Below are 23,775 nucleotides of genomic sequence, written 5' to 3' on the forward strand. Positions count from 1 at the left end.
GATATCTAAAAGACTTAACAACATGCCACCTCTAGTTTATAAGACCATTCCCCCGGATAGCTACCTATCCAGGACCATCTCTTATAAAAATAACTGCCTCTAAGTACCAAAAAATTGTGAAATGCTGGTAATATGACATACATTCCTCATTGTTCCTCACTGAGATAGGTTTGCTTGTCTGTGCTATAAACTTTTTGACTAATCGGGGGGGATCGCTTCATAAATTATATAAATGTCTAACCACTATGCTGTACACCTGAAACTAATATAAAATAATATTGAATGTCAACTGTAATTGAAAAATAAATAATAAATAAGAATACAAAAAAAATCTTTTAATTTCTCCTGAAGTATTAGGATAATTTTGTGTAATGTACACGCATCTTAATTAGTAAATAAAAGTAAACTTATATACATGAAAAGCTATCAGAACCTTAGGTGTTTAATAAATTAATTGAATGATAAAAAATGTCTTGCTTTGTGAGTGGCGAATTTTTGAAAAGTATTATTACAAAGTGTTTCAAATGCATTCTTTATTTTTATTGTTTCACCTCTCCAGTGAGCTTTTACAACACAGGATTTTTAATAATACACAATGTTGATTTGTGTTGTATCCATTGTTTTTTCTTGAATTACATCATCAGCTTCATAGGATGTTTCATTTGTTGAATTTGAATTGGGGGCTTTGGTTTTCTTATTTGAGTTGCCTGCAAATACACAGAACAAAATAAAATAATTATGTGAAATTATGACATAAAATTTGACTTAAAAAGAAACTTTATAGTGATATTGAAAACATAATGTCCTGAAAATACTATGTAGATGATTGGGAACTGAATCATTTCAAATTTGTCTTTAAGCATTTGCTCCTGGAAGTTAAATGGGGGGAAATACTCAGTAACAGAAGTATTTTATTTCCATGCTTACCTTTCTTTCTCCATGCTTCCATGGAAGAAACTACACATTTGATAAGAAGATAACAATTTCTGGGTTGCTTAATAAAAGTGTAACTGTCCCTATGCATAAAGTGAACAAAGCTATATACTAAAGCCACTCATAATTTACAACACTCTTAAGCCTTTGCCATCATCCATGTAGATATTTTTTTTAAAAGAACATATTTGTATCACAAGCTCATTCACCTATATATAAATATGAGTCCAGAGTGCACAAGGTTAGAGAACTTTTTTGATGGTAAGATAATATTCTACCTCTAAACATCCAATCACGTTTCAACCATATAATTTGATTTTTAAAAGTTAATTTGTGGAAGGCACACCATTTTCCAGCCCTGTGCCCAATCACCAAGCAAAGCTGTTTAAAATAAATATAGTATGGAAAGCCGGCATGAAAATTTGATAATCTGATAAGTTTTTGATGATTATTTGCAAAGTAGACTCCTTAAAAAATGTTTTTGATTCAAATTTAACTACTAAATACTTAAGTAATAGGATATATTCTATATGAGTGCTCGATACTATTTTCCTCATATAACATTTGAAAAACAAAATATAGATTTATTTTTTCATTTGTTTAGTATTGTTTGTACTCTTCAATATCGTAGCAGGTAAAGGTTACAGATCAAGGATATAAAATGTGCATTAGTTCTTATTATCTGGGTAGAATTTGTACCTTACATAAACATTTCTTTAAACATCTAAATTTTGAATATTTTATTAGAATTCCTGGAAGTTCGAAAACTAATGTTAATTCAAGCCCTTCATGTTTCCCAAGTTTTTCACATACTCAAATTCTTAATATTTTAATCAGATTTCAAAGTGTTTTTAATCTACCATGTCATATTCTGTTTTCGTTGTTTTCTCTTTTTTATGGTAAATAAACTCAGGCAGTTATTTCCCATCTTAGTTTGGGGTTCTCTCTAAGTCATCTCCATTCTGACAGCTCTAGTTTCCATTATGCGTTTTTCTGGCAACAACTGAAAGAGTTTCCTAACCTGTCTACTGCCCTCTGAGATTTAAAGGCTCGCAAAGTACATTCCATCCAATATTACAGATATGTCTTCATCTAGGATGTGTCAAGATCCCCATTCTCCATCCCTGACTCACTGTTTCCTTGGCTACTGGATCCTGCTAAACTGTGTAGGTACAAAGATCATTTCTTAGATTGGCCTCTTAAGCAAGGCAGTTCCCCTAACAAAACGAGTTTGCTATACAAACAAGAGATTTGTTAAACACAATACTGACATCATTTGAAGCAAGATCTTTGATTAGCGAGTTAACACCCATGCTGTTCACTTTCTTCTTGCGGCTAATACAAATCCAAGGTGTTTTCAATGTATATCCCTCTGGTGAGTAAGAGTAGTGGGACCTATGGAAAAACAAGTGAGTGCAATGGATGGGGCTGTAGTGCTAAGGAGTCCAGCTAATGGCATCCCTTTGGAAGGATTTTAAAAGACAAAGGAAGAAAAGCGGCAGGAACCTGAGTTTTTCCAAGTTTTGCTTTCATAAATAAAAGGTAATTTCTTAACTGACAAAGTACAGATAAAACCAGCTGCCTCTTTTCTGTCACTGGGTTACAATATGGATTCGATTTAAAATAAGAAATCTCTCATTCCATTGAGCTCCCAAGGAAGGCCTTTTCTTTATCTGAGTGCAGATTGCAAAGATTCAACACTACTGTGCTTTCCTGGGTTGACAATAGTTGCTCTTTCTGCTGCTCACTTCCCATTTTCATTCTTCGGGGGTGGTGTGGGGTGGGGGGGCTGCTCATATGAAAACCTCAACCTTCCTTTAATCCTATATTTCTCAGACTGGAATTTAAATTAAAGCTTTAGACTTTTCCATTATTTAAATCCAATTCATCATTTAAATCATTCATCAAGTAAAATCTTTCCATCTATCCTCATCACAAATTCGGCCAATGTATTTTTTCTGATGAGTTAAATTTTACATTCATTTTCAGAACCATTCCTCAGGGGTCCATTTATTCTATAGCTCGTCTATGAACTCTGCTCTTGCCTGCCATTTCAAAATATAAAAAAAAAAAAAAAAAAAAAACCCTACTGAGGACCTTTATCTCCTGGCTATCTGGCATAATGTACTTAAGCTTTTCTGCCATTGTCTGCCTATATCCTGGCTTCTGTGTAACCACTCTGCAGTACTACGGCAGCTTCTAATTGCTGATCGGCTGGCATACATTATCATTTAGTAGAAAATCTACACATCCCATTCATCCCACTGTTCTTCACAGTGGAAACAAGCAGTCTTTATACCGTAAAATATATTTTTTTTTTTTTGCAAGAGGACATTTTCCCTTCAAATTTAATATGAAACACAGGACTGAATCTGAAGTAAATAGGTGAACAAAATTATTTCATAACACCATTATGAAATAAGTAGCTATAACCTACTGATGAGCTCACCTTTTCCCTTTTCAATACCCTGCCATCCCTTCAGGCATGCACAGGTCTCTTACGTAAATATAGTTAAAAATTTATTGTGAAAGTTTGAATCTTAGACTTCCCCTTTTGCTTTGCCTGTCTATCAATGACTGAACGTAGTTCTATCCACAAATGTTTTTCCTATCCTATTTTTTCCACAATTGGCATTTTTTTCTTATTCAGCATTGTTCAATTTTTCCAAACATTGATGACTCACATAACTAACAAAGGGATTTAGCTGTTATTTTAAGTCCTTTAAATGAGTTTTCACGAGAAACTAGCTTCTATTTTTCTTGTTGGTTCCAGCATCTGCTAGAATTGCCTAACCGTGCACCCTGAAGAGGACTCACAGACGCTAAATGGAGCAGGACCTCTGCTGTGCAATGTGACTTTCTACATTCTAGGGACAAAACAGTCAGGGAAAGGTCTGGGCTCATTATTTTAAGTAGAAAGTTCCCTTCAGGAGATACAAGTGGCCTTTTCTGCCACTGAACTCAAATTGCCTGGTCTTCTACTAATATCTTAATGAATTCTTAAAGCCTTTCTGAAACAAAGAATGGTGTTATGAAATAATTTGGCAGCCTAATTAATGAATCTTAAGCAGAAGGGGGTATTAAGCCTACTAAGAAAAATAGCTCGCAAAGTTATCTATAAATCGAGTACAAAATAAAAATTTAACATTGTGATTCATATGTTTATTTGGAAACCTGACCCTTACAAGAGTAGCCCAGAAACTGAAAAAGAAACATAATGGGAAGGAGAAAAAGTCTTGCCTAATCAGATATTAAAAATTATATAGCTACAATAATTTTTAAAAGTAAATAAGGTAAAGGGCTTAAGAAGTACAAATTGATAGTCACAAAATAGTCATGGGGATGTAAACTACAGCACAGGGAATATAGTCAATAATATGGTAATAACTGTATAGTGCCAGGTGGGTACTAGACTGGTCAGGGGGATCACTTCTTAAATTATGCAAATGTCTAACCACTTTGCTGTACACCTGAAATTAACACAAAATATTGTACGTTAACTGTAATTGAAAAATTTTTAAAGGGGGGAAAAGGTGAAGGGGAATAAGAGGTTCAAATTTGAGATGTAACATGCAGCATGGGGAGTATAGTTAATAATATTCTAATAGCATAGTGTGGTGTCAGATGGTTGCTGGACTTAATCATGGTGATCACTTCTTTAGGGATATAAATGTTAAACAACTCTGGTATACACCTGATATAATATAGGTTAGCTATATATTTTTAATAAAAATCTTAAAAAATAGAGAAAATGATAAAGCAAACATAGTAAAATATTAATATTTGGGGATTCTAAGTGAAGAGTATTCAATAATTCTTTGCACTATTTTTGCAACTTTTCTGTAAATCTGAAACTTTCAGAATAAAAAGTGTTAGAAAGTATATTACTAGCTTACTAAACTGATAAATTTAACAAAACAGAAAATCTAAAAACAGGCACTAGTATACATAAAAATTTAGTTTATGACAAAGGTGACATTTTAAATTGGCAAGAGAAAGATGGATTCACCAATAAATATTTGGACAATAGTCTCAGTTTTTGCAAAATAAAAATAAAGGCAGATCCATGCTTCATGTTTTCCACCAAAATTAAAATTCCAGGATTATGGAAGATTTAAATGTTAAAAATAAATGAATAAATGTATTAGAAGAAATTATAGGTGAATATATTTATATCTCATAGTGAGGTGAGAACTTTCGAAGTATAAAACTAAAGGAAGAAATCACAAATGGAGAAACTGAAATTGAAAAAATAGTCACATACAAAATTAAAAAGGAAATAACTATGAAAAACATTTGTGAAAAAGAGTTTAGTTGCTGTATGGAAAGTTCCACAAAGCAATGAAAAAGGAGCACTCTCATAGAAAAGTGTGTATAAGATGAGTAACAATATGCCCCAAAAGAAATGACAAACTTTAAAATCTCCACTTTCACTCCTAATTAGATAAGATAAAATACTGCATTGTTTCTCTCAGTGAACTTAGTAACACTCTATACCTTTTGAAGTAATAATACCCATGAAATAGTATGTTCCTGGCCTACAGTAAGCAACTTGTACTCAAAGCCTTTAATATGTACCCATCCTTTGGTCAACAATTCCACTGCCACATATTTATGTGAAGAAAATACTTAAATGTTCAACGTATGTGTGTAATAGAAAAAAATGGAAGCTAGGTCAAAGTCAATGATTTAATAAGATCTAGTATACTCGGACTTTGGTTTCTAAAAACCATTCACAACTAAAATGAACCAGGCTTCTTGGAGAAATGGCAGATTCCGGGGCTGGAACAGGGAAGGTACAGGATGCCCTGGAACATCTGTGACTGCAAAAAAAGTGCTCAAATAATGATGGACACATTCTAAAAGGACACAGGAGCTGATTTAAAGGGCTCCCACAGGCTAATCTGAGATAATTCAAGGGTCAAAATAAGTAATGATACTAGTAGAATATTTTAGAATAAAGAATCCAAGTCCGTATTGATATTAATAAATGAATGAATAGGTAAATAAATAGGGCAGGAGGGAAAGCTCTTCCCATAGATGAATAATAACTAATAAATGTTGAAGAAATTATGAGGTTAGAAAATCATCATTTTACAAGTATCGTAATAATAATTCTGAAGTAATTTTGAAATTTGAATGAAAAAAAATCCGTTAACCATTAATGGGTGAGTACAAGTTTGAGGAGGAACAGGATATTTTCATAGTTTCAATGTACTTCCCCACATATTGCTTAGTAAGTACAAAAGGTAAAATAGTCACTTTACAATGGATTAATCCAGCGAGTAAAATCTTCAGAGAATCCAAGTTAATGTCACTAATAATGGGATAAACCAATATTATGAGCTTCCTGATATGATCCCTGAGAATATAACTTCTATGATGTTTCTGTCAAAATCTATAATCTCTTTCCAATCATGAGAAAATATCAGACAAACTTCAACTGAAGGATACTGTATAAAATAACTGGCTTTTACTTTTCAAAAAAGCCAAGATCATGAAAGACAAAGAAAGGCTGAGGCTTGAAGGACAGCTAAGAAATATGAGAACTAATTACAAGATGTAATTCTGGACTAGCTCCTAGATAAGAAAAAGAAAAGCTATTAAAGATATTGGCAAAATTTGAATATGAACTGCAGATTAGATGATATAACTATCAATGTTCCATTTCCTGACTTTGATAATTACACTGTAATTATGTAAGAAAAAAAAATTCTTGTTCCTAGGAACTATGTACTGATATATTTATGGTTAAACGCATGATATCTGCAAATTATTTTCAAATGGTTCAGAAAATATGCATAGAGAGAAAGTCAATGATGAAGAAAATGAGACAAAATATTAACTATTAGTAAGTCTGAGGAAAGGAATTCAACCTTCCCTGTACTTTTCTTGCAACTGTTCTGGAAGTGCAAAGTATCAAAATAAAAGAATAAAAACTCATAGCATTCCATCAAGATAGTAATAAAATGGAACAATTAAAAAGATAATAATAAAATGGAACAATTAAAAATGATGGCAAAGGTATTTATTGGCAAACAAAGATATCAATATTGTTCTCTGAAAAAAAGGCATGTTATAACAATAATTTTCCCCCCATTTTGTTATATATAAATATATATATATTTATATATTTATATATGGATATATATATATATTCATAGATGCATAGAAAAAAAAATCCATGGCTATTTGCTATGATGTTAATATCTATTATAATACTTATTATCTCTTTGTGATGGGATCATAGATGCCATTATTTGTTTTTTTCTCTATATTCTCTGATTTGCTGACAGGCAGAATAAACAATATGATCTTCAACTTGCTTTTTTTATCAGTATTCCATATGTAATTTATGTTTTTCTCCTAGACAACTGTGTCTTACTGCTGATTTGCTTACACTTTTTCATTTATATCACCTGCCTTTACAAAATAAACTACTAACTACAGGCTTGGAGTTGTCTATTATTCCCATGCAACTGTACTATTTATCTGCACAGGCAGCTCTGCTAAAATCTGCCTTTCTAAATGTCACCGAAAAACTCTGCTGCTAAGAAGCCCTCTCTCCTTGATTCTCTACCCCTCTCCACAACTGCAGGGTGTCAGTGGATACTTCAAACCACAGGATGAATACGCTTTACTTCCTGGAGCATCTATTTTACTCAAATATAAGAAGGAGAAGTCACATAAGTCACTATTGAAAATTCTCATACATTTAAAAAATAAAGTAGGTGACTTCGAGTAATTTAAAGCTCACAAGACTTAAGGTAGGCCTTTTCACTCAAGGCCTTGGAATTCTGGAGGCACGAGTTCCTTTCTTCTCTCCCTTTAAGGATTCTCCAGTGGAAATGTTTGAAGAAGCAGCGATCTAAGATAGTCACCTCTTTCATTGCTCCTCTATTAGCCAGTCATTCTTCCACATCTTACGCAATGAGCCCTCATCCTCAGAAAGACGCCCTTCACACAGCCAACTTCTGCCCAGAACTTTCCGTCCTATATAGTGCAATTTATAAGCCGTGGTGTTCTTCTAAACATTGGCATTTGAAACATGCATAATTCAAGACACAAAAGTTAAAGGGGAAGAAAATGATTATGGCACACAATTTAAAGGCCAATTGATTGCTTAGCAAAAGGACCTCTCCACAAAATGAGCCCTGGAGGAGCCCACTTCAACTCTAGAGTCACTGCCAGAGACCTGCTTCTTTCAGGATCAATTCAGAATGTATAAAGCCTTAAATTATATACATTGAAAAAGAATGAAACCCAATAGAATAACGACACATGAATGAAAAATCTTGGCAAAATGGTTTAAGATTGGACTATTTTAAAACTTATTGTCATTTATAGCAACGAAGTCCAGTGTCCTAAGTCAGTTTTCGTATGTGCTCAAAAACACATTTATTTCCCCTGAGGTCATTCCAATTGCCTGTAATGAAAGCAGTCTCAATTATAAAAACTAATTTAAAATAATGGGAGACTGACTCTTAAGAACAGAAAGTTTTGAAAGAAAGGAGTGGTAACTGGTAAAACCAATTTTCCTCTGATATATGTTTACTTGATTATTATGCAACCATTTTAGCATGTTCTTGATCTTTAAGGCATTCCTTAAATGGAGTAGACCTGTTTTCTCAATAGTTAGAACACTGGCATCTATTCCTAGATGGGAGACTCATTGTAGTAGAGCATGCATATTTAACAATGGTACAGCGATGGTTTTTATCACTTCAAAGGGGTGCTTTCAAATATAAACCATTTTCTCTGACTATTCCAGAGACGTTTGGTTTATCTATTTTGTTTTGGGCTCTCCACTATGTCTGATTTGGTTAAAATCAACCGAAGGCCCCCAAATCACCTCATTTGAAAGCAGCAGGAAGGCAGTGATCGTATAAAATCCTGCTTTGCCAATGCAAGCCCTCAGGAAAGGTGTATTGAATTCATTTGCTGACTTATAAACAATGTTTTTGAGAGGGGCAGAGAGAGGACATTTCATTGCAAGAAAGCAGCCTCATCTAACTACTTAGGAAATGCATTAATGGATCTCCTTAGCTAAACAGCAATAAGACTAAAGACTTGAATTAACAAGCCAACTAATTCTGTTGCTGAGTTCTCAGAGCCAACATGAAATAATATTTGGAGCAGTCCCTGAGATAAACCAGGGAATAGCCAATTTTTATTTAGCACAGTGCATTGTATAGAGGAGGCACTCGATGAATGTTTGATTATCATGGTGACAAGAAACATAATCCATTGATCACCTACAATACAGGTGCAGTGCTATCCCATTCAATTCGTTCAGCAAACATTCAGTTAGGTGTTCTAAGGCACTAGCAATACAATAGTGAGCAAACGAACAAAAATTGCTGCTTTCCTGTTCCTTTCTAGTTGGAGTGGAGAAAAAGTTAGAGAGTAGGTAAGTTATACTCGGGGTGCCAAAAAGAATGTATACACATGACTTGTATTCATCTTTTGTTATTGGTATATACTGAGTATTACAATTCTAATACAATGTTTTTCCTTTCTGAAAATGTGTATACATTTTTTGGACACCCTCTCTATATAGTATATGAGTGGTAAAATGCTTAGGAGGAAAATAAAGCAGGAAGGCAGTGTGAAAGGTTGCAGGGGAGTTAAAAATGCAGATAGAGTGACCAAAGAACTGCCTGGAAGGGTGACTTTTAGTAAACATTCAAAGAAAGTGAAAGTGCAAGCCATGCAGGTATCTAAAAGAAAAGCAGTCTAGATGATGGCAACGGCATGCACAAAGGCCCTGAGGCAGGAATTTCCAGGAACAGCAAAAAGGCCAGTGTGGCTGGACATATGGGGATGAGAGAAATAAGTGTGGAGAGGGCCCAGAAGCCCTGTGGATCACAGTTACGATGCCATGTCTACTGAGAGAGATGGGATGTGATTAGGGTTTTGAGCAGAGGAGTGACATGACCTGACTTTGGTTTTAACAGGCTCACTCTGGCTGTTCTGTGGAAAACAGACAGCAGGGGAGCAAGGACAGAGTAGGAAGAGGACCTCTTATTTTTTAAAGGCACGTTCGAGTTTGCAGTTTTAAGTTCCCTAGGTGATTCTTATACACAGTAAAATTTAAGAACTGCTACCTTAAATTATCTAAGCAATTGAGACAAAAATTGATTTTACAATCTGGTTATTTCATGATCACTAATCCACTGCTTCATTTTGCCTGTGGAGAAATTGGGTCTAAGCCATTGGACTAAATTAGGCTAACAACCTGTCATTTCGGCCATGCAATCTCCAAACTTCAGAAGGAGAGCTCCAAAGGGATCTTGGCCTCTGGCTCTGTGACACAGGATACCCTCTGAGAGAGATCTCTCCTGTGCCGAGAAGACACCAGCTAATGTCATCATACAGTAGTGGTGTATTTGATAAGGTCGCAGAGCATGTGTTCCATAAATATAAGTTTCAGGATTTGATTGAAATCGAGCATATGGGCAGATAATTTTCTAAATTTTTAAAAATAACTGTTTTCATTTACTTTTTTCCCCTCCCCTCCTCCCCCCAACTTCGAGTCAAGTTGTTGTTCTTAGTCTAGTTGTGGTTCATTTACTTTTTAAATGGAAGTTAGTGAGCATTTGTGTCTTATTCTAAATATATATTCTACACATATTGTATATATTCTAAGATAGAGAGGGTGCCAAAAATATATATACACATTTTAAGAAAGGAAAAACTGTATTAAAATTTTAATACTCAATATATACTGATAACGAATACAAGTCATGCGTATACATTTTTTGGGGTATATATTCTATGTATATTCTAAATTTTTATTAAAATATATTCTAAATATATATAAAATAAAGTTCATGATTACTGCTTTTTAAATACAATAGAAATTTAAATTCACAAAATTTTAACAATTCTTTCTGAGTTTCTTAATGCTAGCAATTAGCATTTGTGTAGCACTTTATACTTACATAACAGTGAGACCCAATTTCATGCATAAAAATTTCTTTCTACTTTGTAGTCACACTACACACACCACTATAACTTAGCTAGTTTCTAATCTATTTAATAATAGAGATGGTCTTTATTTTTCTATTTCTTTTATATGTCTTCGAATTATTTTGTATGCCTACTCCAAATTCTGTACACCATACGTGCAGGTAAATGCTTAACCGACCACTGACTAACCCGTCTAGAATAATGCAATGCTGAGAATTAATGATCAGCTATTTTGTTCCTCTATTTATTGGACTTTTTTGGCTCCATCAAAAACAAAATTTTAAAATTCCAAGAGTATAAAACCTCTATAACTGAGAGAGATATAAATATATTAAAGTGGATTTATTGGATCAATGTATTGTTTTTCATAAGAACATTTACACCCTGCTGCTATATTTCCTTGGCACAATTTTCTCTAAGGCCAATTTAGTGTGAATTTTTATAAAGGTACCATAATGAATTGAATTTTTTAAAAGCATTCATTGACACTATGATCTCTTACCCAGGTACAGATTATTCTTTTGAGCAGACAGGTAATTAGCCACAAGTAATGGATACTGATTACCTTCTTGAGTGGAAGAAGCCTCTAGGTGTTGAAGTTTAAGGCCATTGTCTAATCTTTGAGGCTTTGTGTACAGAAATAAATAGCAAAGGACACAGACGCTGATGACAAAGGCAAGTAAAACAAGGGCAGCAATCCCCAATCCAGTCAGGGCACCAATGCTGAGGAAAAGAGAGAAAAATTGGGACTGTCACACAGACTTGTTTATATAGGAACTAAAAAGGTTTAAATATTGTTAATTCTTGCTTCAGTCATTGATAACCAAATTATATTTTAGTATAAACAGTATATGATTGAAATCTACAGCTCACCTCTTTGTATCATCAAATTCTTATTATATTTTCTCTAAACATGTATATGCGTATGTTAATATTACTATAGAATATCATGTGAATTCACATAACAGGTAAAAGTTCACATAATTCTCTAGGGATAGTTCAAAACATCTCAATCATATATACCTCTGTTGTTAATATATCGTAGGAGGTAACATCAGGACCATCAACAAAAGAGTAATAGAAAAATAGTTACTTCTGCAAAAGTAGTGAAGCAAATGTTTACCAGAAATATGGAACTTTTCATTTGGAGACATGTATGGGAGATATTGTCTACTAATATACAAAACCACAACTATTACAAAAGAGGAGAAGTTTAATTAAAGGAAAGCAATAAGCAATAGTTACGAAATTCATATAAAGTTCCTTCAGTCTGAATTTTTGCTTTCTAAAAGAGCATAACACCAATGGCTTCCAGCATTAAGGAAGAAACCCTTATACTTTTCTCTAAAAATAAATTGTATATCTGGTATTATTTTCTCTGCACTGAATTATTTATAATGCCATCTGATACAGTTATAAGGCTAATCATTTGAGAAATAACATAGTATACATAAACCTGTGAACTTAATACTTTTACATGGGAAATGGAGCTTGACAAAAAGAATTATCTTCAAAGACTAACATGCAAATGTACCTTACTTTCATGAACCATATGTATGCGTGGGTGTGTATATGTATATAAAACTAGATTTAAAGCTGCTCAAGACCAGATGCTTCTGTTGAATTTTCCATAGTGTTGTGCACGCTTATTAGAAATGTTTAATAGGGTACTTAGCTTGTAATAAATGTTCCATAAATAGCGGTAAATAATAATTTTCCGGTGATTAATCCACTTATGGCAATTGAAAAGTCATCCTCATTTAAAAGTGATGATCTTTTCCTTCATTATCTTCCTGGCTTGCCTGTAGGCTTCTGCTATTTCCCAGAGATTAGGGTCCTGACTAGTTTGACAAGTACCAAAAAGGAGGGAAGAGAGAACTTGAGTAGGGATGCTAGCTGTGTCACTGCTTTGGGAGCAAGGAGAACAGAGTTGAAAGTGAGGGGCTAAGCTCATCCAACTTATTCCTGTTTTAAGGAGCTACATCACTCAGGCAATTTAGAGATTGCCTCCTTGGCCACAGATGTGGAATCAGACCTCCAGAGATTCTTGGGCTTGGTTTATTAATGTCAGCCCAGTTCCCCTATACCTGCACACAAGGGAAGACTGGGTAATTTTGTGACTAGAGTCAGTATATAGTTAGATATTTAAAATGGAGTTTGCCCTCACATGGTGGACTCTCTTCCAAGGGGAAGACTCCTGCCTCTGGTAAGTCCTCTTTCATGCTTGTTGGCACCAAAGTTGACTTTTGTAGATCATACGTGTCAGGGAGGGTTAGGACTCTACACAGACACATGGGAACATGATCCACTTAGTTAACATTATATGCTGCCCAAGGAATCTACGAAGCCACACGTCTGGAAAGATTCCTAAAATGAGACCTGGTTATTAAAAAATCTTCAAAGTAAGAGAGTAATTTAGTCAATTTAAAACTAAAATTGTCAGGTCAATTAAATTCAACATACATATTGTGAGCTTTTAATGTACACAATTTAAAAACCAGTCCAAAGAGTTTGAAGGAAAAACAAAAACAAAGCGTGCTATTTTCTGCCTTCTGTTATAAAAGGAGATTGTTCATAATCTTGACAGACTGTTACAATGTCATAGTTCCGCTTTATAGAAATGTTGCTTTATGCATGCGAATCTCTAGATAAAGATAGAGCTCTAGGAATCTCCTAAAATATTCATTTCAACAAACACTTACTGAATTCGTGTGTCACCCTGAGCAACAGTCATTGCTTTCCTAGGTCCTGAAAAGGCTACCAAAGGAAAGTCTAAGAGGTTAGGAACCTGTAAGAGGAGAAAAGATGGGAGTGGGCCAGACAGAAAAGGGCCAATTATTCTTTCCTCACAGCACCATATGGCAGTTTGCTTTCCAATCCTTGACAGAAGGTCTGAAGCTTTAGTCACATTAACGCACCAGTTATCCTACTCAGCAACTTCACTTACCTGGCAGTTTCTACACCTGTCCCTTTCTCTAGCAGCTGCAGACTCTCAGAACAAATGCTAGTGACCTCTGGGATTTTTCCCAGTTGGACTATTTTAAATTAGGGGTGGAGAGCAAAGAATAGGAGAGAAATGAAGCTCTAAATTTTTACCTTCCCAGTGTGTTCTCAGAGCTCAAACTGACAAAACCCCGAGGTTTAGCATTGCCAACTGATGCGATCAGTTGAAATGATTTTTGTATTTCCCCGGGGAGCTGCGGTGCACTGTCCATTTCGTCAGTGCTGAAGGGAGACCCCAGCAAGCTGTTCATTCCTTTGTGCCCTCATAATTCTTAGGAAGAATTAATAGCGTTTTCTGCTTGTCACTTTGCAATGAGTCAGGAATCTGAGAATCCCAGGCACTTCTCCAATCGAGTTTGATTTAGGAGTTGCCAGCCTCTTTTGGAGGTGCTGCCACCATTATTAACATCTCCAAAGACTAAGTGCTGGGTTATGGTATTATTTTCCAAAAGGACAAATAATATGCCAGTGTCATAGGGACTGCTTCCCCAAATAATAAGGATAAGTTTTTGTTGTTGTTGTTATTATTATTATTATTATTATTTTGAGATTTTGCCCCACTCTGACACAATACAACTTCATTAGTTGAACTCATTGATAAGTGGGCACTCCTTCTGAGATTTTTTTAAAGCTTACAAATATATAAAAAAAACTATTTGCGTTAGGAAATAACATACAAAGTTCTTTGGTGTAGACTTGGCATGTGTGCCAACTTCTGGATAATCTTAGGAGATTGGGAGAAATAATATTCTTCTGCTTAGTAGCAGTCTCTCCTGTCTCTCTCCCTCCTTCCTCCTCCTTTTCATTCTCTCTCTCTCTCTCTCTCTCTCTCTCTCTCTCTCTCTCTCTCTCAACTAAACATAAGCTAACTGATTTGTAAGCATCAATTTAAGGTGGGGTGGTAGTCCTTTCCTACAATCCTGACACAACATTTGTTCTCCAGGCAAAATGAAAGAATCAGGTTCAAAGTTTGCAGTCCTTTGGAATGGAAGGGGAGAGAGCGCTTCATAATGAAAAATGTCTGCTTAACTATCTAGTTGGAATGAGTACAATTTCCGTAGGAAAAAGAGGTGAGAAAGACCCCACTTCAGAAAGTCTCATCACTTTTCAGCAATGGCCAAATGGTTCAGGCTTTGAGAAAGGGGGTATCCTGGAAACGTTCTACAGAATGTGTTATCGTAACACCTAGAGCTCTGCTTCTCTGTGGGTCTCCAATTCAGTTCGGGACCAGGGGCAGATCGAATGAAAAGGGCAAATTATAAAATCCAGTCACTTGATTTTATACCGCGCGCGCGCACACACACACACACACACACACACACACACACACACAACTTTTTGGTAGTTTAGAGAATACAGCCAGTTCCTTCTTACGCTCCAAAGAGACTTAAAATACTCTGATCCTTGTTTAATGCTTAAAATGGGTCCCATAGGAGCCCCCTTGCTGTTCAAATGCAGCAAATGCCCAAACATATAAAGAGAATTAAAACCTCCTCCTTAGTTGATGAGTCTGGCCTCTGCCCGCAGAGCCGCCTCCTTGGGACGGGTCCCTGGCGAGAGGGAAGACCCGTCCCCTCCGGGGAGGCGGCCGGGGCAGGCTGGGGGTGCTCGGGGCGCGGGCCCCCCTCCGCGCGCGCCTCGCCTGGGGTCCCCGGGCGGACCCGCTCCTCTAGCAGCCACGGACAGACCCTCGCCGGACGAGACCCGGCTCCCGGGGCATCGTTTCTCTGCAGAGACCTCACCCGCCCTCGGAGGCTCGGTGTCCCTCGGGAGGGACGCGGCCAGAGCAGGTCCCGGGGTGGCACTGCCCGCAGCCTCCCCAGACCCCGGCCCGCTCTCCGCCTACCCTGCCCACCTGAGGCTCCACATGTAGCTGTGCTTGTAGGGGAAGTAGCTGCCCGGCTCGCTGCAGCAGTACTTGAGGTCCGCGAAGCCGCAGCAGTAGAGGAGGGAGGCCGCCTCGCCGCGCCGGGGGCACTGGAAGGGCTCCACGAAGCTGCGGTTGAGGCTGTAGTAGCCGGAGCACACCCGGCTGGCCTCGCCCATCGCGGGCGGCGGCGGGCAGGGCCACGGGAGGTCCCGGAGCTGTCCTCGCACCGCACCAGTCCCGCCGACCCCCTCCACCCGCGCTCCCCTCTTGCGCTGTGGGGTCTGCCGCGCCGGCGTTCAGCCTTCGCGCGCCTCCTCTGCTCTCTCTCCTCCCCTTGTCCACAGGGTGTCTGGTCGCCTTACTCGCGCATCTCCCTGTCGCTGCGGAGCGGTCGGTCCTGTCATCGGCGGGTCTGCGACCCTGTACCTCTTCTCCCTCTCCCTTCGTCTGCTTTCTTCGCGCTCACCTGACACCTCTCCACTTTCCCTCCCTTCCTCAACAGCCTGGGGACCGTAGCTGTCCCCGCTCCAAGACAGAAAGAGATTCCGCCTGAGGGAAAAGTGGAGATGTAGGACATGTTGGCCGCGTGGACAGGTGCAGCTGAAGTTGCTGTCCTGTCTGCCCAAGCACAGGGCAGGTGGTTTCCAGGCAAGCAGAGCAGGGCTGGGGAGCCTTTACCCGCCACCCACCCAAGGAGGGAGGCAGTAGGCAGAACAAAAGGAACTGAACTACCAAGAACGGGGTATTGAGAAGGACCCCTTCTTTGCTGAGCCGTACACGTGAAACATTAAAATCTGCCAATGTAAAAATCAAAGACAAAAAAAAAACAAAATTCCCTCCAAAAACTAGCCATGCACTCCGTGTTCAGTGAAACAATCTGGAAGGGGGAGGAAGGGCCAAAGATTTGGGTAAGAAAGTGAGAACTTCTTCAGAGGCAAGCAGAAAGAGGAGGCAAAGGAAATAGGGAGAAAGAGACCATCAATTTTAACAAAGTGCTGCAGAAAATTCTACTCCCTTTTCTGCTTGTTTTTCTCATTTCGTGATTCGTTTGTTCACAAAGTCTTTTTAAATAACAATAGTAATGGAGGCTCGTTGTAGTTAAGTCAACCAATACTTTGGTGTGGAAAGGAGAAAATAATAACAGCCTAATGATGGGAGAGAAGGCAAGTCGAACACTCACAGAATGTCTGAGACAGATTGAGCGTTGTTCCTTCCTCTTCGTTTTCTGCTTCCTTCCCTTGGCCAGAGGGTTGATTGGAAGCCAGCATCATGAATTTTACCTTGTTGGTCGCTGGGTGTTTCTGTGTTCCCATAAATATTCTTGAGCTTTGTTCTGGGATGCAATTGAGATACTCGGGAACAGTTGGATTCTTTCAGGTTTGCTTTTAAGTTCCGTTAGGATCTGGATCAAAAAACGTGATCGGACGACTAAGTTTTCCCCCACCACTGAGGTGATGCCCTTCTGAGTATTCCACCTGATACCTTGTGGATTGTGAGGCTCACCATTTTGACTGCTAGAAACAAACTATTCCAGGCCCTGTGAGAGATTCAAGGAGTGTTCCCTCTGCTCCTTTTAAGCGGCGCTTTTCCTAGCTTCCAGTGGTTTCCGTATAGAAATGTACTGATCAGCACTCAACTGCAGACTCAAGGAGATCCTCTAGTGATCCGGATCTCTGTCTCCAGCTCTCTTTTCTCTGGTACTCTGTCCTGCTACCTTTAGCCACAGTGGCTTTCCAGGGCTCCAAGCTCTGTCTTCTCAACTCGGGGAGACCACTGGTCTCCACCTGGGTTCCCCACTCTGTGCTGCAGCCTGGAAACTCCAGGCAGCAAAATGGGGCAATCTTAAGGCTCACCTCATCTGTTTCCTCTCTTGGGATCACTGTCCTGCCCCTCCTGATATCCACGTTCAAAACCCATTGTTTCTATAGTTTGTGTATTTACTTGTTTCTGGCTAGAGGATAAATCTAGTCCCTGTTAAGCCATTTTAGCTGGACTTGGCCAAGGGATTGGACCTGATCCAAGCTAAGCCATTAATGTTGTGTCTCCTGGAATTGGGATTCCACCATGTGGACATGAAGCCACAAGAAGCAAGTGTATAAGAAAGAGAAAACTGAAGCAAACTAAGAGGAGAATAAAAGAGGGGTAGCAAGAAGGTTGATGGTTTTGCAGTTCTTGTTTAAGTCCTTTCCTAAGACCACGGCATTCCTACCACTGCGTTTTTTGAGACATCCACGCCTTTGAGTAAAATCCCTTCTGTCTAAAGTGCATTCAAATTGGGTCCTATTTGCAACCAAAGGGTTCTGGCTCACACAGCCCATCTTCAGATCAAGATGAGGGGAGGAGGCAGTTGGAAAGGAAAAACTGAAGCCCTTGAATCCATGGAGCATAGTCCCTTGGATGGGGGAGCAACAGGCAGCACAAGTGGGCTTTGCTTCTTGTGCAAAAGAAAAAGAAAGTTTGAGATGAAAAGGAGGGAAATTCTTCTGAACAACGATATTGGTTGTCTCAATAAACTGTACAGAAGTGTTCCATAGAACACGAGACAACAAGGTGGAATTTGAGTGCTTGAAGAGAACGGAGAGGTTGAGAGTAAGCCCTGAGGGGAACATGCCTGGGTGAGTGGAACAGAGCCTTGGGTGCATTGTTGAGGGTCAAGGTATGGTTAGAAATCATAGCTTTTTGGTGGAACTAACTTGATGGTTCATGTCATTTTCTCTGACAGTGAATGTTCAATAGTCTAGGAAACGTGGTGGGGAAATGAACAGCAGGATTTGTCAGGATGATTCTCCGGATTGTGCTCTGGCTCACTACTGCCTCTGTAATCACAGCAGCTCCTTAACCCTTTCTGAACCCCAAATACACACAAAACACGCACAGAGAAAGGCAGGCACACAGCTGCTAGGCTCTACCAAGCTTCAAGTACCTCAGGGCCTCTGAAGTCCAAGCAAACAAAGGAACTTTTAACACATGACACTTAAGAGCGGTGTCAAGACTGTGGTTTGGAACAATACCTGTTCAGAAGATGCACATCACTTGCTTGACTTGCCTGCTGTGTGGTCCCATATCACCCAGTCTCTAGGTCTCTGCTGCCAGGCAGGAGCTGTTCTGGCAGGGAGTGAGAGTGGGGCTGGGCCAACACCAAAAGAGAGACATAAATTACATCTTTTATTTTCTTGTATCTTGCTGGTTCTCTACAAAGGTTGTACTCCCCTTCAGGAAATAGTTAGGGAACATTTGGGAAATAAGCGGACAATTTTGATTGCCATGATAATTGAATACCTAACTGGCAAAGAGGGATGTGGGCCAGGGATGCCAGACATCCTGACATCCTGCAACAGGTACAGAAAGAAGAAGAACTGGCTGTGACTTTGAAATGTTCCACAGGACATTCATGTAGATGAAAAACCAATTTATAATTATCTGTGACTAGCACCTGTTCCTGTGACACAAATAAACACAACGTATTTCTTGAGTTTTCCAGGAATGTAACTACCATGTAAATTGAGGGAAGATTACTCTTTGTTTTCTCTGGCACTTTACCAAGACTTTTTTACTCTTTCAGAAAATGATGTACCAATGGTAATGCTGTTTGAAATTTTGCATTGGAGTTGCCAATACCACATGCCATTTGTGTCAGCCTGCGTTTGTACTGTCACTCCACAGTGATTTATAGCTAGTTGCATGCACAGTATTGTTGTAAATGTTATAGCTTTGGGGACAGTTGTGCTGGAGCATTTATAAGTGGAAATACATATTTTATTGTAGATTATATTCCTTTTGTTTCTTCTTTACATTACAATAAAGTCATTATTTATAATTAGTGTACTAGTTTGCTGGGCTGTCATAACAAAGTACCACAGACTGGGAGGCTTAAACAAGAGAGATTTATTTTCTCACAATTATGGGAGCTAGAAGTCTGAGATCAAAATGTGAGCATAGTTGTTTTTTTCTGAGGGCCTTGAAGGAAGAATCTGTTTCAGGCCTCTCTTCTTGGCCTATAGTTGGCTGTCTCCTCCCTGTGCCTTCACACTCTCTTCCCTCCCTAAGTGCTTGTGTCCAAATTTCCTCTTCTTGTAAGGACAAGTCATAATGGATCAAGGCCCACCAACATGCCCTCATTTTCACTAAATGACCTCTTTAAAGATCCTATCTCCAAATACAGTCATATTCTGAGGTATGGGGTGTTAGGGCTTCATTGTGTGAATTGTGAGGGGGTACAATTCATCCCATATGATTAGGTATGTAGATCCATCATATTATGTATAAATTTTATTTCAAGATAGTAAAAGAAGAATTATAGAAATACTTCTTACAAAATGGGGAACACTGAGTCTGATAGCTTTGAGAACTACTGATATAACTTCTCAGTAGGACAATGGCAAATGGTGTGTCTCACAGGTGAGTGACGCTTCTTCTAATCACTAGCACAATAGGCTTCACCATGAGCTGGCACAATAGAATTAATGGAGAGAGGTTAGGAACAAGAATATCTGGCTATTGGATAAAAGCCAGATAAAGATAAGATAAGGATTCAAACGAAGCTGATTCGTCTGGAGAAATAATGAAGAGGCTAGATGAGTATTTAGCTAAAAAGCCTTCAATAGATCCTTATTTCCAAACCTTTTATAATCAGTGCCACTCCACTTTTCTAACCTTATTGGTCTCGCTCATGTGTAGCATGCTTCCCTGCTCGGGCAAATCAGTTTTCCTCCTGCCCCAGAAACATCTTTATGTTATGTTTCTCTATCCACAAAATACCACGACTTTCTTCTTTCTCTTCAAATCTCTGCCAGTTTTCAAAGTCCAGCTGCAGGATTTTCGCACCTTGTAACTCCCTGCAAATTCCCTGAAACTGAACAAATTGAGCAATTACTACCTAGGTAGAGGAGAACCTGAAAAGATATACCTGAAGAGACCATGAGGAAACAGGGGTCATAAGAAAGCTGAAATTGTGGCTTACAAGTTATAAGGCAGCAGAATATATGCATAAACATATGGAAGACCAAAGAAGTGAAAAGATTTATTGGCAATAAAAAAAGGTTAGATGCAGAGAGGAGAGTTACTGTGTGAACATAATGGCGGCAGTGGGCAGGGTGTCGGTGAGCTCTTGCTGCTGAAAGGGTTAATAACAAACCCTGTCGCTAGAGTTATGCTGTAGCCCTCAGGTAGCAGTCTCTAGGAGAACTGGATATTCCTGGGTTCCTATGAATGCCCCATGGTTGGGATGGAAATTCTCCTTAATATGTTTCACACAACAGCTGTCATTTACTCTTTGGGAACACACAACTAAGGTCAAAGAACCTCAAGATTCCTTCCTCCTTTCTAAAGTTATGCATGTATTAGTTTCTCCACACAACCCCTGAGCTTCAAAGGTGGTTGACCCTACCCAAGCACCAGGGACAGGACCTGAATGACTGGCTGCAATCATTCATTAGTTCAAGGAATAAACATAAGCCCTAAGCATGTCGAATCAGGGTGAGTTTCAAACTCTTGCTTGAATGCTAGGAAAGCTGCCAGTCACCTCCTGCCTGTGGAGGAAAGCACAGGCCTCGATGCAGCTGGCAATCTGCCATCCTGGAACCATGATGGGAGTCTGCCTTGGGATGAATTGGACACTGCAGATGGCAGGACTGATAGGTAGAAAGAAACTGGGTCCTTTTCCCACATTAAGTCCCTGGACCAGCCAATCCTAGCAGGCTTTTATTACAGGAGCCCATTCATTGCTTCTGTTGTTTAAACCTGTTTGAGTTGGGTTTTCTGGTACAACTGAAAGTTTCCTACCATGTTTTCCTGAAAATAAGACCGGGTCTTATAATAATTTTTCCTCCAAAAGATACATTAGGGCTTAGGTTCAGGGGATGTCATCCTGAAAAATCATGCAAGGGCTTATTTTACGGTTAGGTTTTATTTTTGGGGAAACACGGTAAGATACACTGTGCCCCTCCTGAAGAAGCTGCAAGGTAAACTTAGAATTCATAGCCCAATGAAGAAAGAAGTGTCAGGTTTCATCCAAGACCTGCATGTACCTGGGAACATTCTGGCCCACGAATAAGCGGGATGGGCTCCTGGCTCACGGCCCAGTGGACGTGGCTGATTTACATCTTTTCATTGGGGACGAGCATCATCATATCAAGAGGTTCAAAGAGTTTGTGCCCTCACACGAGAACATGACTGAACAGAGAGAGTTTGGGGACCCAGCCAGTGAGTTTGAAGACAAATAGCACTTCATCGGGATAACGAATGTCCCATCAAAAGCACGACACACTGTGTAACACTCATGACTTGAACTGAGAGAAGAGCCTTTCCCAGCTCTAGGAGCCTCAGTCTTCCTTTGGTCCCTGAGGTGGGGCGGAAGTGAAACAAGGTGACTCTATCGTAACACAAGCCAGTGACTGATTTCTGGCCTTCTTCTTTCCCTGGCACTTGAGGGATGTGGGGAGAGGAAAAAGAGTCTCTTATTCATTTGAGGAGGCAGTTTGATTAGAGTTTCATTTGTCACTATGTTATTTTCTAATTTCTCAAAGGTTTTCTCTTACTGTGCTAACCTGCACTTAATCGTGATTAACCTACTTCTAATAGTCACTGTTCAAGCTGCCCTCCCCACTCTAAAGAAAAAAGCTCTGATTCATTTAGCATTTCCTATGAATCAGGTACTGTTATAAAGAGTAATTCATCCTTGCTCCTTCTCCTAGATTAAAATGAAACTTGTTTGTGTTCCTGGGGTCTGGTGGAAGGATGGCCGAGGCACTGTCATAATTGAGGCTTAAGTATGATGCGAATGGGAGGCCCTGGCACAGGTGGGTCCCAGAGAGTGGCAGAAGGGCGGCAGCCTAATACATCCAGATCTTTAGCTTTGGCCAATTGAACCAGTAGTAAAAATTAATAGTCAGTGTACCAAGATTCTGTTCGATATATATGACTGGAGAAACTAGACTAAATCAGTATTTCCTCAAAGAGTCTGCTTTCTCTCTGCTAGATTTCGTAGGCCTGGGAATCAACGATGGGGATGGGTTCTGCTGGTCTGAAAGTTTGGATATCTTGGGGAGGAATGCTCCTATCAGGAAAAACGATCTTGTTTTCTCTACATTGGGACCCGAGGCTGCCTCTTGGCCATCTCAGATTCTTCTTTCCTCCTGGGGAAAATGATTTCCTTGTTCTACTCCTGTCCATGTTCTTTGGATGTAATTTCAAGTACTGCTACCGATATTCAAATGTCTGTAGGGGTCTCACAGGTCAAGTCTAAGCTGGGCCAAGTAATGGCTGTGGCAACAGCAGTGACGCAACAGCTTTGTGGAGGTGACATGGGTGTGCTCTGCGGAACAGAGGATCGTTGTAGCAGCGCAGGTGGCCTCAGAAGCCTCCAAAGCTTTTGGGGGCAGTAGAGACCTCTGAGTTGATGAAGGACAAGAGGGATTATTTGAAAAAATTAGCTACCTCTTGAATGCACCTATCAATTGGATAGGGAGATGGAAAGTGACTGGAAGTGCTGAAATAGTGGGTGGAGCTGAAGCAAAGAACGGCTTTTAATTACCATTCATACATCATTTTACTACTAGAACGGTGCAACCTGGAAAAACACAGGCTGAGTAATTTTCAAGCCTGGAACGCTTTTAATGACTACCACCTTGGAGAGGGAAAAGATAAACAATTTTTTTTTTTACCATACCTATATAAGGTTTTATGGTAGAATTGTCTAGAAAAAAATTGTTACTAAGTTCCATGATTGATATATTTTATAAATTTTTGAAAATTTGGTCATCTTTTTCAATATTTTACCAAGAAAAACTCCCAAGAATGCTTAGATTTTTAATTTAGAAAAATCAAATGTTTAAGCATGTAATATATCCCTTATGTTAGTTATATTATGGCAATATTATTATATTATTATAACTGATACAAACTTACCTTATAACACTCAGTTGAAAAATCATTTCTTAAAATCAAACGAAATCTGAGGCAAACCCCAGTCTAACTAGAGGGAAATTTAATCTCAGTTA

General features: G+C 38.8%; 1 protein-coding gene across 1 annotated transcript; it reads right to left on the bottom strand.

Moving 5' to 3' along the window:
- Positions 1 to 472: 472 nt before the first annotated feature.
- SHISAL2B (shisa like 2B) lies at positions 473 to 15,954 on the bottom strand (the record flags this gene model as incomplete). The annotated part of the gene is made up of 3 exons (XM_081053638.1): positions 473 to 707; positions 11,471 to 11,628; positions 15,764 to 15,954. 3 exons carry the CDS (start codon positions 15,952 to 15,954, stop codon positions 583 to 585), a joined length of 474 nt encoding a protein of 157 aa, XP_080909764.1. The 3' UTR covers positions 473 to 582.
- Between the last annotated feature and the right edge of the window lie 7,821 nt (positions 15,955 to 23,775).

Source organism: Rhinolophus hipposideros, assembly GCF_964194185.1.
Source record: "Rhinolophus hipposideros genome assembly, chromosome: 7".
NCBI classification, from domain to species: domain Eukaryota; kingdom Metazoa; phylum Chordata; class Mammalia; order Chiroptera; family Rhinolophidae; genus Rhinolophus; species Rhinolophus hipposideros.